General features: G+C 40.7%; 1 protein-coding gene across 2 annotated transcripts in view; it reads left to right on the forward strand.

Moving 5' to 3' along the window:
• Positions 1-22,802, forward strand: part of LOC138774552 (adenylosuccinate synthetase isozyme 2) — a 39,210-nt gene extending 16,408 nt beyond the window's left edge. For both annotated transcript variants that reach the window (XM_069955538.1, XM_069955537.1), the window contains 9 exons: positions 165-231; positions 2,325-2,432; positions 3,321-3,402; positions 8,965-9,091; positions 10,442-10,596; positions 10,687-10,811; positions 10,894-10,991; positions 19,567-19,716; positions 22,589-22,802. In XM_069955538.1, coding sequence (XP_069811639.1) covers positions 165-231; positions 2,325-2,432; positions 3,321-3,402; positions 8,965-9,091; positions 10,442-10,596; positions 10,687-10,811; positions 10,894-10,991; positions 19,567-19,716; positions 22,589-22,641 — 965 coding nt within the window. In that variant the 3' untranslated portion in view covers positions 22,642-22,802. The remainder of the gene's footprint in view (positions 1-164; positions 232-2,324; positions 2,433-3,320; positions 3,403-8,964; positions 9,092-10,441; positions 10,597-10,686; positions 10,812-10,893; positions 10,992-19,566; positions 19,717-22,588) is intronic.
• Positions 22,803-23,606: the final 804 nt, after the last annotated feature.

The following is a 23,606-nucleotide window of genomic DNA, read 5'->3' on the forward strand; positions in this document are numbered from 1 at the left end:
TGTAACTTTTTATTATACAATGAATGAAGCATTTTTCGTTAATGGTCTGTTTTACTTTATCTGCCAAAGTCTACAAGTCAATAGTATGATTTCACTGAGCCCATGGTTTTTCTATGTTGTTCTAAATTTTCATTTAAGTAACTTTCCCTTTTTATTTTTTGAAGTTTTTGACTTCCACCAAGCTGCTGATGGTATCCAAGAACAACAAAGACAAGAACAAGCTGGAAAAAAGTATGGACACTGCGCACAATCTGTCATTATACAATACTGTTTATTGCTCAGGGTAATTCTTAGTCACAGTCAACTGTTAAATGTTGATCCCCTTATCCTCCATTTACCACTGCCCACCTAGAATCAATAAAGGACTTATCCGGCAATTGTATTTAAAAAGAAAAAAAAAAAGTTTTATCATTGCAAGATAACCCTTTTTAATTAGATAATTAATCAGACTAGGTCAGCTCTGTTCTGTGTCTGAGACCTGTAGATGATCCCATAGACTTGCACTGTAAGTATGTCTAGGTAACGCAACACAGAACTGGGAATGAAGGCGCTGCACATGTATTTCTCATTGCTCATACCCCTGATCATTCAAAAGTTTTATTTTATGATTGTGCCTGCTTAGGCAATACTTTGTCTGTCAGCTAAGCAACAGAAGAATTAAAGATACAAGACATCTCAGTCTTGGGCACCTTTCACACATCAGTATTGTGTTTTTTTTTGTTTTTGTCATCCACAGTGCATTAGTATTGTATCTTGTGTTTTGTGGATCCTGAAAAGTAGTAGTCTTTAATCCCTGTGGGGATTAGTCGGGAGTGGCTGCGGTTCATTCAAATGTTATTAGTAAAGGCCCTATTCCACGGGCCGACTGACAGGATACAGCAGCATCTGCTGCCGCCGCTCCTATTCCACAGAGCGTCAGCAGCAGATCGTTGCTGTATCAGTCGTTTTTCTTTCAACTTGTTTGAAAGACAAACGACGCAACGATCAGCCGACATGAACTATGTCGGCTAATCGTTGCTGTCAATTCCATGGGACGATTATTATAGGCCGAATACGGCCGATAATCGTTCCAGGGATTAGGGCCTTTTGAGTTGTGCCTTACACCAGCACAACCTTCTCAGGTGAGAGTTCTATGTGCTTGCTTTCACCACTTCAGTCCTGTCTAAATTACGTTATGGAGCGCTGTTTTATATTTTGTTTCAAGTTCTGTGCAAAAGCCCTGTTTAGACTAGTGCGCAGAACTCAACCAGTGTGTGATGTATCCAAATGAAACACTGTCTTCTGGTGTATGCTGTGGCTGCACACTGTTCTGCACCGGCTTTCATTTCATTGTTACAGGTACCCTTGGATTTGTCTTGCAGGGAGCATTTGTGATAATATTGATAATGATATTATATTATGAAATAATATATATGCAGGCGAAACTTTTGCCTACACAATAAATAAGGAATAATGCTCGGCATACTTGCTTAAAGTTTAGGTTGGCAATGTTAGTCCGAAACCCACACGCTCTGCATTTGACTCCCTCTGACTTCTCCAGCCACCGGGAGTTGCTGAACCTGAACTTTCAGTAAGTTTACTCAACACTAATGCCGCTGTCAGCATTTCCAAAACATAATCTGATGTACCGCTCCCACCTGAAATGGACGCTCAGCATAGACTCTGTACTGTCTATGCTGAGCTGCCAGTTCCTGTTTTGGAAACACTTGACAGTGGCGGAGAACCATGGCAGGACAGATAAGTATGCATCATGGTCATGTCCCCCCTCAGCCAAGGCAGCAAAGCTATTTATGTGACTATTACGCCCAAGCCCTTTAACTGTTTTTGAGCTCACTGCATCATAATAAATTCAGTCTGTGACATACATGCTAAGGCAGGGTTCACACATGGTAGCTGAAGAAAGGACTTACGGCAGCGAAAACTGCTGACATGTGAGTCATGTGGATTTCACATTGACTGCAGCTAAAGGCAGATTAAATTGTGAATGGCCTCTCCGCATTGCAGCTAAGGGTATGTTTGCACATGTTTCATTGAAGAAAGGCTGGACTGCAATAAAATGATGAAGTAGTGCAATGAAAGGATTCAATGCTGCATTTAATTGAATAATTACTGCAATTAAATTATGCAGTAATGTAATGAAAATGCATGTGTGAACACAGCCTAAACCAGAAATACAGCAGGACTGTTAACAATCATGGTTTTTAGTTGCAGTCAAGTTGAAAACAATGCTGACGCACATCATAGCTGCAACGTGTTTTCCCAGCCTCGGTGGTATAAATTTGAGAACACTTTCTACAGTTTTTTTTTCTCTTCTTTTCTTACAGTTTGGGCACCACAAAGAAGGGAATTGGACCCGTGTATTCTTCAAAAGCTGCAAGAAGTGGCCTAAGAATGTGTGATCTTGTTTCAGATTTTAGTGAATTTTCTAAGAGGTTTGTACTGCTTAAAAAAGGTTAAACCTAAATGGTTGAATAAAACATATTGACACCCCACAGTGTGATTCATGGAAGGGTGGATGGACACCTTGCCTAGCTGTATCTTGTATGTAATTAGAGAATTAAAGCTAATGTACCATCTCATCAACTAAAGTGTTTTATATATATATATATATATATATATATATATATATATATATATATATATATATATATATATATATATCTATCTGCGCTGATGCGGAGATCCTGATGGCTCAATATATTTTTTAAATCACTGGTTCTCGTCATCTGCACCAGTTTTGTAACATACAAATAGGGTCATTCTGTGCACTGGAGGAGGGCCCAGCACCCCCAGTGTATTAATATTCCCTCCCCTTGGTGATGCGCCTCCTTCAGAATCAAGTCTGGCTGTATCACAAAGGGAAGGGGATATCTGGGAGCTGGGCACGCCTGCAGTGCATAGAGCGGGCCAAAGTGCACATGAAAAAAACAGCAGAGATAGGAAGGGGGAACCAGGTGGCGATTTGAAAAATTGTACGTTACTGGGATCTACTTGCTGGTAGGGAAGTGATACATTCCCTTTAAGAAAGCACTCCAAAAGAAATGCATGAAGAGGTCTGCACTTATATGGATTTTATTGAGGGATTCTGTAAATGTCTGAAATGATGATGATCACATTTTGAAGAAAATAGCTTAGGCACTTCTGTAATCACAAAATAAACTAAACAAATAACAAAATCACAAAATAAACCAGCGAACCCCTGACCCCTTCATCCTGCTTTGTTGGACTGCTATAATCTATGTGGTTGACCATTACTTTTATCCTATGGTTCACAACTTCCTTAAAGGTCTTGCTAATAAAGGTTTTTTTTTTCTCCCTAGATTTGAAGTTCTCGCTAAACAGTATAAATCGATGTACTCTTCACTAGAAATCAACATTGAAGGAGAACTTAACAAACTCAAGGTATTTCAGTTATAGCTATGAGGCAGAATGTCTAGCTCACACAGGATTAGAAGATCTAGATGTCTAATTGAGCTTGACAGCATTCTGTACGTTACGAGAGATGAGCGAATCTCGAGACAGCTTGGACGAACCCCTTCGTTGGGCATTTGATTACTGGTCGCTGCAGAAGTTGGATGCAGCCCTAGGGAGTCCTGGAAAATATGTGCAGAGGACAAGGTTGCTGTATGGTTGTGTCAGCACTCTCTGCTCAGAAGACTCGCCTCTAAACTTGTTTAGAGGTGAAATACAGGCGTATGATACCTTAGTTGGATAAATTGATAGTGTAAATAAGAATCTGCTTACCTGCTATCGCTTGGGCTTCGTGCATATCACCCTTTGGATTTTGACTAATTTTGTACTCCTGCAAGAGCAAAGTATCCAGTGACCAAATATGGGGAACTTTCGGGATCCATGATAAAAATGGGACATAGACAGCACTGCTAGGCTGATGGTACCTAGAGACTGTTTGCTCCTAACAAGGGCCCATATATACACTATAACAGAAAAGGAAAAAGCTTTGTACTCACAAGATCAGCGCTGTCCCAGAAATATGGCCAAATTTTACAAATAGAATTGAAAAGGAAAAATTATTCCGTTAAGCACAAGGATATGACGTGTTTCAAGCGAGCAACCCCCTTCATTAGAATAAAAGAGCGTGCATGACTAACAGCATGAGACTTTAACCCCTTGCCTCCACAGCCTGTTTTGGTCTTAATGACCAGGCTCATTTTTCAAAATCTGACCTGTCTCACTTTATGCGCTTATAGCTCAGTGATGTTTTAACGTATGCTAGCGATTCTGAGAGTTTTTTTGTCACATATGGCACTTTATATTAGTGGAAAAATTTGGTCACTACTTTGTGTGTTTTTTGTGAAAGACATCAAAATATCATGAAAAATTAGGAAATTTTGCATTTTATTAACTTCTGAAATTCTCTGCTTCTAAAAAAAAAGTCATAGCACATAAATTAGTCACTAAATAACATTACCAATATGTCTTCTTTATTCTGGCATAATTTGGGAAACATATTTTACTTTTTTAGGCTGTTATGGGGCTTAGAAATTTATTAGCAAATTATCACATTTTGTGAAAGTTTCCAAAACTGAATTTTTTTAGGGACCAGTTCTTTTTTTAAATGGATTTAGAAGTCTGGTATCCTGAAAACCCCCATAACTGACCCCATTTAGGAAAATAGACACCTTAAAGAATTAATCTAGGGTTATAATGAGCATTTTAACCCTACAGGGGCTGGAGGAAAGTACTCACAATTAGGCCGTAAAAAAAAAATCGAAAATTTAAATTTTCAAATAATATATACGTTTAGATTAAAGTTTCTCATTTTCAAAAGGAACATGAGAAAAAAAGCATGCCAAAATCTGTAACGCAGGTTCTCCTGAATACAACGGTACCCCATATGTGGGCGTAAACCACTGTATGGGCACACAGCCGGGCTCAGAAGGGAAGGAGCGCCAATTAGCATTTTCAGTGTAGATTTTTCCGAAGAAGTTTCTGAGCGCCAGGTGCGTTTGCAGCGCCCCTGTAGTGTCAGCAGAATAGAACACCCCCAAAAGTCACCCCATTTAGGAGAGTACACCCCTCAAAGAACTCATCTTGGGGTGCAGTGAGCGGTTTGACCCCACAGGTATTAGAGGAAAGTATTCAAAATAAGACAGTAAAAATGAAAAACTCGAATTTTTCAAATATGTTCGTTTAGTTTAAAATTTCTCAATTTCAAGAGGAATGGGAGAAAAAACGTACCCCAAAATCTGTAACGCAGCTTCTTCTGAGTAAAACTGTACCTTATACGTGGGCATAAACCACTGTATGGGCACACAGCGGGGCTCAGAAGGAAGGGAGCGCCAATTTGCTGGAGCAAAACCGCAGCTAGAAATAGTTATTAGAATAGCGCAGTTACTAAAATACAATAAAAAAAATGAGATTACGGGCAACCTGGGGTGGTCACGGGCAACCTGGGGTGGTCACGGGCAACCTGGGGTGGTCACGGATAAACTGAAGTGCTTATAGGTAATCTGGGATGGGTACCTGTAATTTGGGGTGGTTACATGCAATCTGGCGTGGTTACGGGCAATCTGGAGAGGGTCACTGGCAATTTGGTGGGCAACGTGCGGTGGTCGGGGGCAACGTGCGGTGGTCAGAGGCAATCTGGGGGGAATTACGTGTGATTAGGGGCAACATGGGGGGGTTACAGACAATCTGCGGTGGTTACTGGCAACATGGTGTGGTTACAGACAATCTGCGGTGGTTACGGATAAAATGAAGTGCTTATAGCTAATCAGGGGTGGGTACATGTAATTTTGGGTGGTTATGGCAATCTGGTGTGGTTACGGGCAATCTGGAGGGGGTCACTGGCAACGTGTGTGAGTTAGAGGCAACGTGCGGTGGTCAGAGGCAACGTGCAGTGGTTACGTGCAATCTGGGGGGTTACGGGCAATCGGGGCTGATTACGGACCATCTGGAGGGGGTCACTGGCAATTCGGGGTGGTTAGGGGCAACGTGCGGTGGTTAGGGGTAATCTGGGAGTAAACTGCAATTATTACTATAATAAAAAGTGTGTTTGTTTTTTTTGTATGTTTTTCACTTTTTGTACTTTATACATTCATTTTCACTATATTACTATGATTACTGTGATATTTTCTATCACAGTAATCATAGTTCAGTGACAGAGACCAAATTGGTCTCTGTCACTTTAAATTTTCCGAGATAACTGATTCTGGAGCGCATGCGCACTTCAGAATCAGCCTGGACACCGAGGAGGACGGACCTCCCTGGATCAGGTAATGTATATGGGGAAGGGGGGTGACTGGGGGGGTGGGGGGCGACACTGTGTCACTTTTTTTATCCCCTGTCACCAATCATTTATGGTGACAGGGGATAAAAAGTGCTTCCCTGCACTGGGAACAGGCGATCAGCGGTATATAGTATATACCGCCGAACGCCTGCTCCGGGACCCCACGGGGGGTCCCCGATCACTGCCCCATGCTCTCCGCTACCTCCGGTATTTTATTTCCATCCCTGTGAACAGAGATAGTCTGGCTTATAGCGCTTTTATCCTTTGGTCTATGGGGCTATGTCCGGTGTCATTTTTTGCGCCATGATGCGTTCTTTCTATTGGTACCTTGATTGCGCAAATACGACTTTTTGATCGCTTTTTATCGCACTTTTCTGGATTTGATGCGACCAAAAATGCGCAATTTTGCAGTTTGGAATTTTTTGCGCTGGCGCCGTTTACTGTGCGAGATCAGGAATGTGATTAATAGTTCAGGCGATTACATGCGCGGCGATACCAAATATGTTTATTTATTTGTTTATTTATTCATTTATATTTATAAAATGGGAAAAGGGGGGTGATTTGGACTTTTATTAGGGGAGGGGATTTTTTATTAATTAAAACACATTTTTACTTTTTTTTTTACATAAACTAGAAGCCCCCCTGGGGGACTTGTATATAGACAGCACTGATCTCTCATAGAGATCAATGCTGTGTATATACACAGCAAAGATCATTGTAATCGGTGATAGATTGCTATGGCCTGCTGCAGGCCATAGCAATCTATTGCCGAGCCGGGATCAGCGTCATTCCGACGCTGAGACCCGAGCCGGCCAGAAGAACGGATCTCGCCCCCGCGATCGCATCGCGGGGGGGAGATCCGTCCCACTAGACACCAGGGACGTACAGTACAAAGCACTTCAATGCAGCTGTCAGGTTTGACAGCTGCATTGAAGTGCTTAATTAGCCGGCGCGGCAAGGGGACCCGCGTCGGCTAATAGAGGCACTGCCCGGCTGCATATTGCAGGTGGGATCGGTGCCGTTCAGAGCGGGGTCCCGGCGGGACCCCGTTCTGAACACCCCCGCGGCACCATGACGTACCAGGTACGTCATGGGACGCTAAGGGGTTAATGACCACTTGTGTCACTTTATGCGGTTATAGCAATGTGATGCTTTTACATATGCTAGCGATTCTGAGATTTTATTTTTTTTTTGGGGGGGGGGACATTTTGTACTTTGTACAAAATTTGGTCATTATATTGTGTGTTTTTTGTGAAAAATATCAAAATATCCCCCAGCCCACCCCCAGGGGATTGCCGACACCACCTTCCCAGAACCCAGGAGATCGCCAACGCCTGTTAGAGATCCAGAAGAGGCAACAGCGATCGCCCTCCTGTCATTGAAGATAACTGGAAAATTAAATATATTGAAGAAAGTTTAAATCTTAACAAATATCAGTGACATAGACAAAGTCATAGTAGCTTTTTATGACCATGTTGAAACCTTGAAATAGATGGATGTTTTCACATTGTTCGTTAGAGCACACCCAGTTAGTAAAGACTACTTGTGTTCTGCTTTTCTGCTATCACTTGTCATCTTTGGCAGGAGACTTATTGGCTTTTCTGAGGAGATTCCAGCCCTGTGTACACAGAGAGGACATTGTATGCATCGCCTCTGCCACTTTCTGCACTCTTGGGAAGGAGACTTTGCACCCTAACTTCCCGGAGACTGTAAGGCCTGTGGCTTACATTAGGGTGATAGTCTACTATGCAGCAAAACCTCATTCGGTTTGCCAGTCGTATAAGCATAGGCTGTATAAATGTCTTCCTGGCAGCCCTAGGGCTGCATCCATCGTCTCCAACCATCAGGAGTCAAATGATGAACCCTCGTGTGTTTTATTTATTAATTTTTTTTATTTATTTTTATTTTTTTTTACAAACTAACTTACTGTAAGTTCGCTCAATTCTAATTTTCAGCTACTGGATGCTGTCAGACTTTATATTTCAATTGAGGTTTATAAGCCTCCAGCGGGATTGTTGGCTACCTGGCGTGCTTCCTCAACTCAAACGCCGCGGCCAGAGTGATTGGCTGAGCGGTCTGTCAGTTCAGACAGCTCCGCTCCGAAGCCGATGCTGCCGCACAGGACCGGGAGAAGAAGACCTGCAGCCCGGACAGGTAATGTATGAAACAAGGGCTGCATGGACATCAGTAACGATGTCCTTGCAACCCTTGTTTCACGATCATCAGGGCCGTGGAATAGGCCCAGTAAACGAGAATAGGGCCCTATGCCTAATGGACTGTATATATTGGACCTGTTGGACATTCTGTGTTGGTTAATGGGGAAAGACTACTGCCTTCACAGGGCAATGGAAAGGAGGAGCAGCAGTAAATACTGAAGAGGCTGTGGTGCACAAACAAACAGTCCCTTTTATCTGCTGCTCGGTAGGGATACTGGGAATCAGACTGGTGCCCATCTGATATTGATGACCTTTCTGGTGAATCAGCCCTCAGTTTTATTAGAGGCCCCATAACTCCTTTAAGTGTAATGGTGAACTTTTTATCATATATGGACTTTACAGATTTATGAATATACTAGTCATTGCAGATAATAATAGGTAGAAGACTAATAAGAAGAATAAAATTGCATTATGTTTCGGTGGTTATTTTAACCTACTTATTTTATTGCAAGCATCTTACCAGAAGGACTTAAGGTGTGTTTTTTTTGTCTTTTTAAGGACTATGCTGAAAAAGTAAGACCCATGGTGAAAGATGGTGTTTATTTTATACATGAAGCTCTTCATGGCACTCCTAAGAAAATTTTGGTTGAAGGTGCAAATGCAGCACTCCTGGATATTGATTTTGGTGAGTAGTTTTGCTTTCTATTGTAAAGCAGAACTCCCATTTTAGACGTTTAGTCTGTAAGTTATTTGAGCTGTGATGGAGTGCAACTTAAAAGCTAGCAACACCGAAGGAGAAAAAAAAAAAAAATCAGGTCAGCATGCCCCATGGGTTATAGAGTTAGGTGTCATCTTTCGGACCTCATCTGGAATTCCACTTGCCCTTTTGAGGGTGTCTGCATTGCAGAAATCCCTGTGAGCTGCTTGTATAGAGACCCCGCAGCATGCCTTTTAAAATCTGCACTTATCTTTTTTTTTTTTTTCTTAGCATGTGAATGCCCACACAGGGAAGGTTTTCAGTCGCTGAATAAGACGACTGCTCACTGGCTTATTAATCCAAAATAAGTAGGCATTAAAAGGTGTTTTCAGCAACATCTTTTTCTAATGACTTTTCCTGATTCTTTTTGTAATTGCTTGAAGCATACCTGTTATAAATAATGTTTTGACATGTCAGAGCAAAATAAAAATTAGCGCTTCGATGCTTGATAAAGACCAAACCGGTCGAAACGTTGCTCATTGTTTATACCCAGGATATGTGAATAAAGTCTTGAAAACTTGAGTGCTGTTTTGTAAAATTCGGAGATAGCTGACTGACCAGCATACATCCTTCACTTTACTCTTCTCTGGACTTTGATCCATTGGTGCTGTTGGATCTTCTCTCCTGTTATGTCAAAGACATGTCAAAAATTTTATCATTCGGGCCATGGCCAAACAAGTGGGTAGAGCCATGCTCTGCTGCACCCCTCTGCACTCTCCGCTTTGTATCTGTGTAAGGGTGCGTTCATGCAGATTTGATGCTGCAGATATCAATGTAACTTAATGACTGAACTCTGCATCAAATCTGCTGCGGATCCTGTACGTGTGAACGCACCCTAAGTGGGAGAGCCAGCACGGTCATTTGATATGTCCGAGACCCAGACTGATTTTTACTCATGTCAGTGGCCATTTAAATTTAGAAAACTGGCTCATGAAATAAGGTAATTTTTGTTGTGAATGTTCACTTGCGGATCTGTAACTGATCGTGTATATACACTGTGCAGGAGCACTGCACATTTTCTGCAGGAAATCAGCAGGTGTACACATACCCTTTGGGTGGAAAACACAATATAAAATGCTCTAAAACCAGTGTCCTATAGTTAAAAACCATATTACATTAGGTTTACAGTGAGTGTGCATATAACAACAATATATCCACAAGAGGTTTTTTTTCTTTTCAATTCAACAATGTCTAGTGTTGCACTGAAAAAAGAAATGCATTTTGTCCCACAGGATTTAAACTTGCAATGTAATTTTACAATTTTATTCAATTTTACAGGCACTTATCCATTCGTGACCTCTTCAAATTGCACTGTTGGTGGAGTTTGTACAGGCCTTGGTATTCCACCTCAAAGCATTGGGGATGTTTATGGGGTGGTTAAAGCTTACACTACTAGAGTTGGTATTGGTGCCTTCCCGACCGAGCAAAGTAATGTAAGTTGCCAGTTGTATTTATGGGTGTGAATTGATATTGATGGGAGGTCGTAAAACGTTTTTCATTCGCTCTGTCCATTCTTTTTATAGGATATTGGAGATATTCTTCAAACTCGAGGCCATGAGTTCGGAGTTACCACTGGAAGGAGGAGAAGATGTGGATGGTTGGATCTGGTTTTACTCAGATTTGCACACATGATCAATGGATTTACGGCGTAAGTTTGTACAAGATCTACATGACCAACCTATAAACTGCAAAAATGTTATGAGTGTTACAGTAATGAAGTTTCATTGTAGGTTGGCACTTACAAAACTTGATATTTTGGATGTCTTTTCGGAAATCAAAGTAGGTGTTTCCTACAAATTAGATGGTGTAAAGATACCTCACTTTCCAGGTAAGCTTGGCATTCACTCTATGCAAATAAAATGCAATTCCTGCCTATGGCAGAGAAATCTTTATTTATTTTTTTTGTTTACTTTCCTAGGTTAAACCTGATGGACTCTTTTCGTCTTTCAACCTTATGAACTATATTACAGGCCCTATTACACCATCAGATATCTGACAAAGCTAGGGACAGACTATAAACAGAGAACAGTTGATAAAGAAAAGACTGGATTTCTCCTTTTTTTCAAATCTATTCCTGGCTTTGGCTGTAAAAATCTGTCAGCTATCTGTTAGTGTAATAGGGCCCAAAGTCTTGAAAAGCTGACCTGAACTAGTTTCTGTAATTAATATTAGGTCTTCACGGTGACTCATTTTTGCTACCTCCTGAATTCTAGCTTTGTTACATGGCTTTAATACCAATACATAGTTAGATGGTTAGTATGGTTGAAAAAGGACGCAGGTCCATAAAGTTCAACTAAGGAGAGGATGAATGAAGGGAAGGGGGTGGGTGATGGGTAGATTCTATAAAAAAGCTTAAAGTGTCACTGTCGTTAAAATTTTTATTGCAGAAATCAATAGTCCAGGCGATTTTAAGAAACGTTGTAGTTGGGTTTATTAGCCGAAAAATGCATTTTTATCATGAAAAAGCAGTTTGAAGCTCTCCCCCTGTCTTCATGGGTTTCCTACGGAGAAAGTAAAGGCAGCAAAAACAGGACAACAAAGAGTTAATTTACATTCACATTGCAGGCTCTCTCTTCTGACAGGCACCATGGAGCTATCTGACCACTAATTAGGGCTCTGAATAGCTCCCCTGCTGAGCAATCCTTTGTTCTTGGCTCTCAGCTGCTGGCTAATCTCCCTCCTTCCCCCTCCCCCCTTCATAGACCAGACAGGATCCAACTGATGAAAGAGATGAAAAAACAGTCGAGATTTCCTGATTCTGAGGTGTGGACAGCAGAAAGGAGAGGAGGGGGGACCTGGGAAAAGGCTTTTTACATGGCTTATAAACCCAATTACAAAGTTTCTTAAAATCGCCTGGACTATTGATTTCTGCCAAAAATAATTTAACGACTGTGACACTTTAAAGTGGAGCTATCAGCAAATCAGATGAATCTAACTTGCTGAATGTCCCCTGTAGCGCCGAGGAAGCTGAGGAGGAAGGAATGTGTCTTACCTTCCTCCTTGGCACTGGTCCCGCGCTGTTGGTTAGAGTAAACTCTGCTCAGAGTGGAGTTTACCCTAACTAACTGCGTGGGACCAGTGCCAAGGAGGAAGGTGACACACATACCTTCCTCCTCTGCGTCCTGGGTGCTATAAGGGGCCATCAGCAAGTTAAATTTGTCTAGCCTGCTGATAGTTCTCCTTTAATTTTGTTTTGTTTTAACAACTTGTCTCCCCTGTAGTAAAGCCTCCAGTTTTTTTGCTGTGACTGTTCTTAGTCACTCTTCTCATGGTATAGAAAGATTGTCACCTCCGGAGATTGAACCTTTTTTTTCTTCCAGGCGGAGTGTCCCCTTTGTTGTTTTTTTTTTTTTTAAACCTGGACCATCTTCCCCATATGTCTTGTAGGGGCCATTTATATATTTAAAAAAAAATCATATCTGACTTTTTACGTCTCTTTTCAAGGCTAAACTAATGTAATTGTTTATATCTCTCCTCATAACTAAGATGTTCCATTCCCCTTATTAATTTAGTTGCTGCCTTTGTACCTTTTTTAGTTCTAGGTCATCCTATTTATGAATCTTATAGGTAATTATTCAGGTTAAGCCCCAGTTTATCTTTATTTAAGAGGGCTAGAGCTTGGTTTTCCAAATACCATATTTACTTTTTAACATACCAATTTTTTTCCCCTTTAACCAAAAGACTGGCATTTTTGAAACATAAAACCAGATATACAGTATAAAGTGGTAGTGCGGCGTTTAACATTTATTCACTAAATAACACACGTTGCAAACTTATATAGCTTTGTAATGTGTGTTATTTAAGTGCCCCCTTCCCCGTGTTCCCCCCCCCCCCCCCAACCCCGAAAGTGTGGTGCAGTATACTTGCTCAATTGCTGTCGACCCCTAGCCGCTGATGACGCGGCAGAGGGTGGCCGGCATGAGGTACGGCTGGAGCGGGCCAGCCTCCCGAAGATGACAACGTCGACCTAAGATGGCGGCCGGGGTTGACAGCAATTGAGTAAGTATACTGCACCACACTTCCGCGGTGGGGGGAACACTGGGAACAGGGCATTCACTTAAATAACACACATTACAACGTTGTATAACTTTGTAATGTGTGTTATTTAGTGAATAAATGTTGAACGCCGCACTATCCGTTCAAACTTACACTTATGCTACAAAGTGATAGATTTGTTTGTAATTTGACTGTAACAAAGGGGTTACAGAGAGGGCTCACTATGCTAGCAGCAGCCAAGGACCGCGGTTGTTAGCTGGTGCGGTCTGATCACCAGTGCCTTCTAATTAACCATTTAAATGTTGCTGTCAAAACTGAAATATCTGTCATACTTACTGGGCCTCAGTGATGTTTTGACACTGGTCCTAGTTTGATGATCATTAAAGGCTACCTTAAGGAGCTCTTAGTAATCTAGCGCCAGTTACATAGATCAATTCAGTACATAGGTACTGCATTGATCGCTTTGAGCAATTAGTATAAATAAAAAAATCCCATCTCATAATAAAAGTTTAAACTGCCCTCCCCCCTTTTCCCATTTAACAAATAAACCTTTGCTATTGCAGTGTGCGGAATTGCCTGAACTATTAAATTGTCACTTTCCTGATCTCGTACGGTGTAAGCTCAAAAATACTACAAGTTTTTTTTTGAAACACAAGGAAAAAAAAACTGGCTGTGTCATTAAAGGGAACCAAGGTTCCCTGCAGCACTGTATAGATCTACAGTGCAACTTGCGGAGCATATCAGCCGCGTCTGCAGCTGTAGCTGTATAGAGGGGATTTGGATGGGTAGACTCCTGTGCCTAGTCACAGCTCTCTGCCTGTCAGCGTGCAGGAATGATTGACAGGCAAAAAAGCCACTGACTGGTCTCTCTGCCTGCCAATCATCCCTGCACTGCACACTAATAGGCAGAGAGCCGTGACTAGTCACGGGTGGCTCCCTGCACAGATGACTAGTTGATGCCCCTCTCCCGGTCCTGTGTGGTGTAATAAAACCTCTTTTTTCCCTTTGTAAAGCTACTGCTGCAGACACGGATGCAAGCTGCACAGTAGATCTATACTATGCTGCAGGGAACCATATCGGCATAATCATGCTGATTGGTTCATTAAAACAGATTTAAAAAGTCAGACGAAAATTTTTATTAAAGTATTGTAGCCACAGTGGCTCTGGGAATCGGGTTGTGACATCATCATTTTATCCAGGAAGTGAAGCCTTGATGCAGTAGTAAGTGCAGGAAAAAAAGCACTTTAAGCATATACCATAATAAGTGTATATTTGTGATTTGTACAACTTTTGGGGGGTTTCGCCGGACTTCTCCTTTAAGTATGTTTAACACTTGACTGCTCTTTTCTACTAGTCCTGTTTGATCTGATGCTGCCAACTGTAGTACAACCTATTGACTCTTGATGTATCATATTTCCAGTGTCAAATGCAGCTTAACAAAAATAGCCATTTACTCTGTTAAATTTGACATCAGTAAAGGAAGTCACAGTGGAGGCTGGGAGCACACATGTTTGGAGCACTTCAGTTTGCTTTATATATACAGTTTGTCATAAGTTTAAGTATACTTGAGTTATCATTAAAACTCATATTTACCCTTAATACAGATTTAATGTCTACAAACAATAGTTTTAGCAAGTTGTTTAGCACATGACTTTGTACCTAACAAATGTTTATAAACTTAATTTCTTTTGTAATTCACTATATTAAAATTCTAGGGGGTCAGAAGTTTACATAGACAGCTTGACTTTCTGGTTTTATGGTATTTTGCAAGCTATATTTAAATGTACAATGTCACGGCTTTAGAAGTTTCTGAAAAGTATCTGTTAGCCTTTAGGGGAAACAGGGATTTAAAATTTTTGCTTTTTTTTTTAATTCGCATTCTATTCGCATTCTAATATCCATAAGTCTTTGATTTTTCCATTAATCATTTGAGGGCTTATTTTTTGCGAAACTAAATTTACTTTGTAATGACACCTTTTATTTTACGGTTAAACTGACATTATTTTAAGATTAAAACAATAGCTAAGTTATATAGGTTTTATTTTCCAACCTAAAAAATTAAAAACAACAAAAAAATTGTTTTAAAAGTTCCCTATTTAGATCCTTTTATGTTTCCCACCTATGGAGCTACAGTATCTAAGGGTTACTTTTTTGTGCATGGCCTGTACTTTAGATCGGTATCTCTTTGGTCTGGATCTGGATCAGCCCTGCTATTGGATGTGTCATCAGATAGTGAAGTCCCCATGGTGGAACAGTAAAATAAGCATAAACAAAAAATATAAATAAAGTGAAAAAAACACACACAATATACCCCAATGGAAATATTCAATGTAGGGGGAAAAATACATATTTGATATCGCTGTGTACAAAATGACAATGGCAATAAAAATATCACCATGATTAAATTGCAGAAATCCCCCCCCCCCCCCCCCCCAAAAGAAAAAAATTTCATTAAATGTGAGAATATATTGGCCACACTTTACCACTTACATTTTTCATGACACATTGTATTTTATGTATCTTAGAATTGCATGGATAAGTTATAGCATCAAAGAGCTATAATGACATAAAGTGAGTCAGGTCAGATTTAAAATAGGACTCTTGTTGTTAGGGTATGTTCACACTGAGCAAATGTGGTGGAACCTCGCCTGCCTCAATGTGACACTGCTTCTCTATGGGAAGGCTCTCGCACTTCCGCAACAAGAATTGACATGTCAATTCTTTGAGCACAGAGTGACGTGTGCTGTGGTGTGCGAGCCTTCCCATAGAGAAACCGTGTCACACTGGATTCTCTGCCGCAAAATACTGCCACATTTGCTCAGTGTGAACATACCCTTAGAGCCAAAATTAGCCAGGTCCTGAAGGGGTTAAAGGTAAAGGAACCAAATACTAGCCATGTGTTTGTAAATTTAGGAGCCACTGGGCACAAAATGAAGGAAATTAATGTCCATCTAGTCTGCCTTTTTATATTTTAATTTTTTTTGTAATGACTGTCATGACTTTCAAAGTCTTACAAAGTTTGCAATATACATTCGTTATTTTTTAATGATGTTATGCTGTAAAACAAAGCTGTACTTACTAGAAATCTCCTGAATGCATGAAGGCAGCTTCTTAGTCTTGTGCTGGTTGAAAAAAAACAGACTAAACGCATTAAGTCACGGTTCAATGTGTCAATCAATCAAATGGCTGGGAAACACTGGACTTCCAGTGTTAAAACTCTTTGGGGAAAAAAGTCAGAACACAGGAAGTGCCGTGTTTTTAATGATAACTAAAAAAAAAAAAAATGTGAATTGCAAACTTGCTTTATATCTACTATTGATTAAGGTTTTGAAAGTTAGAATGACAGTGACACTTAAATCTTTCTGCCAACTAACCTGTCACGTGTTCTGTCAGCTGTCTGCTGACACTGTTAGATAGTTGTTAGATCAGGGAGACGCATGGTACCTTTCATATATCTGTCTGTGATTCCAGGATGTAGAAAAATGCTTTTATACTATAGTATGAAGAGAAAAAGAGGCTTTTCCCAGCTCCTGAAGTTCAGCAAGCTGTAACACCTCCTCCCTCCTCCTCCCATACCTCACTTGATTGAGACTCAGCTTCTAGGTGTCAATGAAGCAGGGATGGGAGAGAAAGGAGGTGTTACAGCTTGCAGCTATTCAGGAGCTTGGGAAAGCTCTGAATCCTGCAACTCCAGCCGGTGACCGCGGCTATTAGCAGTTGCAGTCCGATAATTAAGGCAGTTAAATGTAGCCATCGTAAATGACAGCTGCGTTTAAATACCCCCTATAACCCATCCCTGTTGTCTAGTGGAAGGGATCACCCCCCCTGTGATGCTATTGCAGAGGGGGGATCCCTTGTTACCTGGCTGGGCCTCAGCAGCGCAATGACTCTGATCCCAGCTCGCTAAGCTACAGATCTGGGCTGCGGCAGCCCAGAACAATACAGTATACATACTGATCTCATCGATCAGTGCTGTATAATGTATACTGCACTGATCTCTGAGAGATCAGTGCAGTTGTATTAGAAGTCTGCCAGGGGGGCTTATAATTAATGTATGTGGGGGAAAAAAAAAATATTACTAAAAAATCCCCTCCCCTAATAAAAGTTTGAATACCCCCCCCCCCCTTCCCATTTTAGAAATAAAAATAAATGAATAAATTTGCTCTCGCTGCATGCGTAATTTTATTTTTTTTTGTGTGAGATAATACTGAAATCTCGAGGCCCTATCAGACCAAGCGATTATCGGCTGTATTTAGTTCATTATTGGCAGTTGCGTCCGATAATTGATTGGTGTTATAGCTAGTGTTAAAAGGCAAAGATCAGCTGACATGCTCGATGTTGGCAGATCCTTGTCTTTCAACATCACCGCGCCCGCTAATTAGGACTGTTAAATGCAGCTGTCAAACATGATGGCTGCATTTAAATCCCCTGTAGAGCTCCATCCCTGGTGTCTAGTGGATGAATTCCCCTCCCAAGATGCAATTGTGGAGGTGGGATCCCCTCTTCTTACCTAGCCAGGCCTCAGCGTCAGAATAACGCTGATCCCGACTCGGAAATCCATAGATCTGGGCTGCCCTTAGTAATACAACACTGATCTAATCGATCAGTGCTGTATTATAAACACAGCATCGATCTCTATGAGAGATCAGTGGTGTGTAATGTAAGTGAAGAAAAAAGTGATGTTATAAATAAAAAATCCCCTCCCCTAATAGAAGTTTGAATCACTCCCCCCTTTTCCTATTAAAAAAAATAATAATTTGGTATCTCCGTGTTCTTACACGGTAAAAAACGCATGCAAAAAAATTCAAAATTGCGCATTTTTGATCAAATCCACAAAAATTGTAATAAAAATGATCAAAAAGTCACATATAAGCAAGGTTATCGATAGAAACTACAAAAAAATAAAAGCATTATAAGTAGAGATGAGCGAACCTCGAGCATGCTCGAGTCGATCCGAACCCGAACTTTCGGCATTTGATTAGCGGTGGCTGCTGAAGTTGGATAAAGCCCTAAGGCTATGTGGAAATCATGGATATAGTCATTGGCTGTATCCATGTTTTCCAGACAACCTTAGAGCTTTAGCCAAGTTCAGCAGCCCCAGCTAATCAAATACCGAACGATCGGGTTCGGATCGACTTGAACCCGGTTCGCTCATCTCTAATTATAAGGATGGTAATAGATTGGTTTTTAAGGAACATTTATTTATTTATTTTTTTAAAGGTATTAATTTTTTAAAAGCTGTCAAAATAAAAGTTTTATGTAAGTTGCATATCACTGTAATCGTAAAAAATTGTGTTTTATTTTCAGTTTCACTGTGCAAATAAATTATTCCTGGTTTTGCAGCATATTTTGTGGAAAAATAAAGTCTGGCTTTGCAAAGTACAATAAAGGGCTCATATGGGTCTGTATGTGAAACAATACAAGAGCAATGGCCTTTTTAAAACAAGCAAAAAAATTAAAGTGCAAAAATAAAAATTGACTCAGTCCTTAAGGGGTTAAAATGGAAATGGTTAAAAACTGCCTTGTAATGTTCTGCAATTGAGGACTACGTTTTTGCACTGTAATCTGTAGTTATCAGTACAGTTTTTGTGAAAGGTGTCTTTTTGATAACTTTTTTTCTTTTTTTAAAAATCTACAATTCTGATTAGGGATGAGTGAACCGGCCGAGGTTCGGGTTCGTATGAACCTAAACTATCGGCTTCTGATTCCCGCTGTCTGCCCGCTCCGTGGAAAGGGTGGATACAACCTTGAGGACCGCCTGGAAAACTGGGATACAGCCATAGCCATAGGCTGTATCCCAGTTTTCTAGGCGATCCTCAGGCTGTATCCACCCTCTCCACGGAGCGGGCAGACTCCGGGAATCAGAAGCAGATAGTTTAGGTTCATACGAACCCGAACCTCTGCCAGTTCGCTCATCCCTAATTCTGATGTTTGATCCATTTTATTACCTTCATACTGTTCACCATGAAGGATCAATAACTTTATATTTAGGAGTTCAGACAATTCTGCACACAGCATTTCCAAAATGTGTAAAGTTTGGGTTTGGGTTTTGAGTTGCGTTTTTTGTGTTGTTTTTTAAATGGTGGTGGGTTTGGGGGGTGATTAGCTAGTATGCAGTCCTCCAACCACATTCTCCTTCTCCAACCATTGATTCTGCATTTATCCAGTTTTGTTTGACTCCCCAAAAACAGGATTCCTAAAATAGGGTGTGCAAACAAAAATGTTTGGAAGTTAACATCTACTAACCTGCCATAAAAATGGTAAATTATTATGAAAATGTTAGAACCAGGATGGAAAATGTCAGCTCATGGTATTAGTGTATAACATCAATATGTGCAAAGTCTGTTTTAGTAAAATGTATTTGCATCAATCACACTAAATGGTTCTTTCTGTGCAAATATTTATAGCAAATCAAGAAGTTTTGAACAGAATTGAGGTTGAATATGAAACGCTTCCTGGGTGGAAAAGTGACACTTCTAATGCCAGAACATTTGAAGAGCTGCCTGAGAATGCTAAGAAATACGTTCACTTTGTAGAAGAATCACTTGGCGTTCCAAGTAAGTTGACTATTTTTGGCTTTGTTTACAGGTGACCACAGATAAAATAAATAAATAAATAAATAAAAATCATAAGCATCCCCAATGCACTACTGAAATCTGAAAACTAAAAAACAAAACGATGCTGGACATATGTAATAAAGTATCAAATACTCATGACAAAATAATTGGATAAAAAAATAAATCTTTATTAGTGACACACAACATAAAATCAATGAATAATATGTGTGGAGAAAAAATGCAATAGTAACCCCTTGGAGGTGGGGAGCGTACTACAAATATTACGTGCATGAAGAAAAGAATATACAATACATTACAGTAAAAAGTCAGGCACGCTGTGATAGCAGCTGCGGACCGTGGCTATTAGCGTGTGCAGGCTGATCGTTGGGCCCAGCTATTTAACGATTTCAATGCATATGGTAAAAGATACAGCTGCATTAAAATTTTAAGAGCCCCACCCATGGGGGTCTAGTGAAATCCAAACGATCAGTGCTTGTGGCCAGACTGGTAGTCTGCGCCACTGATCCCAGCTCGGCACTTGATTACTATAGGGTCCAGCAGCCTATAGTAATCGAGCACTGATCTCATGGATCAATGCAGTACTCTATGAGAGATCGGTGTAGTTATAATAGAATTCCCCCAGGGAGACACTTAGTTACGTTGTAATAAAAAATCCCATCCTATAATAATTTTAAATCACCCCCTTTATCCATTTTATATAAAATAAACATATCTGCTATCGCCGCGTGCAGAATCGCCAGACCTAATAAATTATAACATTCCTGATCTTACACGGTAAACCGCATAAGTTCATAAAACCGCAAAAAAAAAACATTGCCAATTTTTGGACACCTTAAAGCCATAAAAATTGTAATAAAAGGTGATGAAACAGTTGCATATACTCAAGCAAGGTGCCGGTAGAAATTACAGATCATGGCGCGGGAAAAAAAAAAAAACACCCCTCACACAGCCTCATAGACCAAAAAATAAAAGCATTATAAGGATGGTAATAGAGCATTAAGTTAATTTAAAAGGTTTTAATTTTTTAAAAGCAGTTAAATAAAATTGTACAATTGGTGTCGTGAAAAATATACATGACTGCGGGTGGACTGGAGGCATCATTGGGGGGGATGTGGCCTGGAGGGGGCAGGGTTACAGGGTGGGGAATAACAGGACGTTCTGAGCGTGCATTGCTAAGACTGCTGGGAAACTCAGGGAAGAGGAACAACGAAACGGCGCAGGCAGAAAACTGCATTGAAGTAGCGTGACTACTTTACAACCACATAAAGAGTGTCAGGGGGTAACATGTTAACAACGCTACTGAGTTCCCTTTTAATGAAAAACTGCTGATGGTTTATTCAAGTTAAATCATTTATCGACGCTCTGTTGTTGTCAGCAGTGCCATAGAAATTTAACCCCTAGACGACCCTGGACGTAGGGTTACGTCATGGAAGTCTGTCCCCAGACGACCCATGACGTAACCTTACGTCCTGGGTGTTTTTCCCGCTATGAAGCGCGCTCCAGAGCGGAGCGCGCTTCATAGCAGGTGGGGGCCGGCTGCAAACAGCAGCTGGGACCTCACCGGTAATGACACGCTGCAGCGATCATTAGTCCCCTGTCACTTATCGATCGGGACCCCCGCAGTGTGACTGCGGGGGTCCCGATCGGTAAAACGGACTGCCGGAGGTCTCTTACCTGCCTCCGTGCGGTCCGATCGGCGATCTGCTACACTGAGCCTGCATAGGCAGGCTCAATGAGCAGATCGCCGATAACACTGATCAATGCTATGCCTATGGCATAGCAATGGTCAGTGTAAAAATCAGAGTAGTGCATGTAAAAGTCCCCCAAAGGGACTTCAAAAGTGTAAAAAAAAAAAGTTCAAAACACACACACACTACCCCAAAACCCCTCCCCCAATAAAAGTCTAAATCACCCCCCTTTCCCATTATATAAATAAAACATATAAAAATGAATAAATAGATAAACATATAATATACCGTAGCGTGCGTAATTGTCCGATCTATTAAAATATAACAAGCGTCATTGTGATCGGTAAACGGCGAACACGAAAAGAGGGGAAAAAGTGCGCAGATTACCGATTTTATGTTACATTATATATTTAAAAAAATCTATAAAAAGTGATCAAAACGTCCGATCTTCACAAATATGGTATTAATAAAAACTAGAGATCATGGCGGAAAAAATGACACCCCATACAGCCCCGTAGGTGAAAAAATAAAACCGTTATAAGCGTCACAATAGGCCCATTTTATTAATATTTAATTGCCAAAAAAAAGGATTTCATAAAAAAAATACATATATAACATTAGAGAATCTGTGTAACCTGCATGTGGTTGTGTTCGGACTGACCTATAGAATAATAGTGTCATGTCGCTGTTACCATATATTGCATTATGTAGACACAGGAACCCCCCAAACGTTACCATATTGCATTCTTATTTACGATTTCACCTATTTATATCTTCATAAATAATATATTTGGAATTCCATCATACATGTTATGGTAAAATGAATGACGCCATTACACAGTACAACTATTCCTGTAAAAAACAAGCACTTACATGGCTTGTAGATAGAAAACTGAGAGTGCTGGAGCTCTTAGACGGGGAGGAGGGAAAAACGAAAGCACTAAGATCAATATTTGCGCGGTCCACTGGGTCATTTTGGGCCTGGTCCTCAAAGGGTTAAAGGAGCTGCTAGACAACTACAACTCAACTACAGCTCTATTTAAACTCCTTATCTTGGTTAGTGGAACCAGGGTGCCCGGTGATGTCCGGGACTCCCACTGGTTATGTGAATGAAATACACCTTTAAATGCACATTAACATATTTCATTTTTTTTTCTTTGCAGTTAAATGGATTGGTGTTGGGAAATCAAGAGAATCGATGATTCAATGTTTCTGAGAAAATGCACGGTTCTCCTTCATGGACCTCATTTTACAATTGTAGATTTTGACTTGAACAATGGAGATCTAAGGGAATGGGCATGGGTTGGGGAAAGCATCTACTTTTTCTGGAACTATGTAATTGGGATATTAAATATTAATGTACTTGTCTTAACAACACTTTATGTATGCTTCAGTTTTGTCATAGTTACATAGTTTGTAAGGATGAAGAAAACATACCTCCATACATTTCAGCTTATTTTTTTATGTTGATCAAGTGGAAGGCAGAATCTACCACTATGTCAAAGCAAAGTTCCAAAATGACTTCCCGACTCCAAATCAGAAGAAATCCCTGGATCAAAAATCCATCATTCTCTATGGGCGTCGGACTCATCTCAGAAGCACGCACTGCTTCCGACGGGGATATCTCCGTCTCTGGACCAGTTCCAGGCATGGGACTTGGAGAGAAAGGGTAAGTAGAAGGGTCTCTAGTGGGGGTCAGGCGGCCTTCACTTGGGCACTCGGGTGACAGGTTTCCTTTAAGGGGTTAACCAACTTCATAGGGTCCCGTAATTAGTGTAGGTGAAGTAAATGTCGTGCTAACAAAGTATCATGTCAACCTGCAACAACTGCAGATACAGCTATTATATGCATAACAAAAAAAAAAATATATTTTTTACTTGTGCAATGGTGGTGCCAGGCTCAAAGTTCAATTGCTTGTGCTTGGTGCAATTTTTTTAATTCATCCATGTCACAGAAGCTACTTTTTCATGTCAACATGGCATGATTCCAGGAAAGTACCTTCATCAGGCAAGGTCTGCAGCGAAATCTGCTGCGGTATGCGGTACAATTATTCCCTATTCTCGCAGTGTGAGAAGGCAGCCTTTCTGTCTTAACTAAGTGTCTGCCGCAAGTTGGGCGCTTGAAGAAGCTCATGCATTACTTGCCCATGCTCAGTTTAGCATCTCCAGCTCCTGGGTCCCT

The sequence above is a fragment of the Dendropsophus ebraccatus genome, chromosome 15 (genome assembly GCF_027789765.1).
Source record: "Dendropsophus ebraccatus isolate aDenEbr1 chromosome 15, aDenEbr1.pat, whole genome shotgun sequence".
Taxonomy (NCBI): domain Eukaryota; kingdom Metazoa; phylum Chordata; class Amphibia; order Anura; family Hylidae; genus Dendropsophus; species Dendropsophus ebraccatus.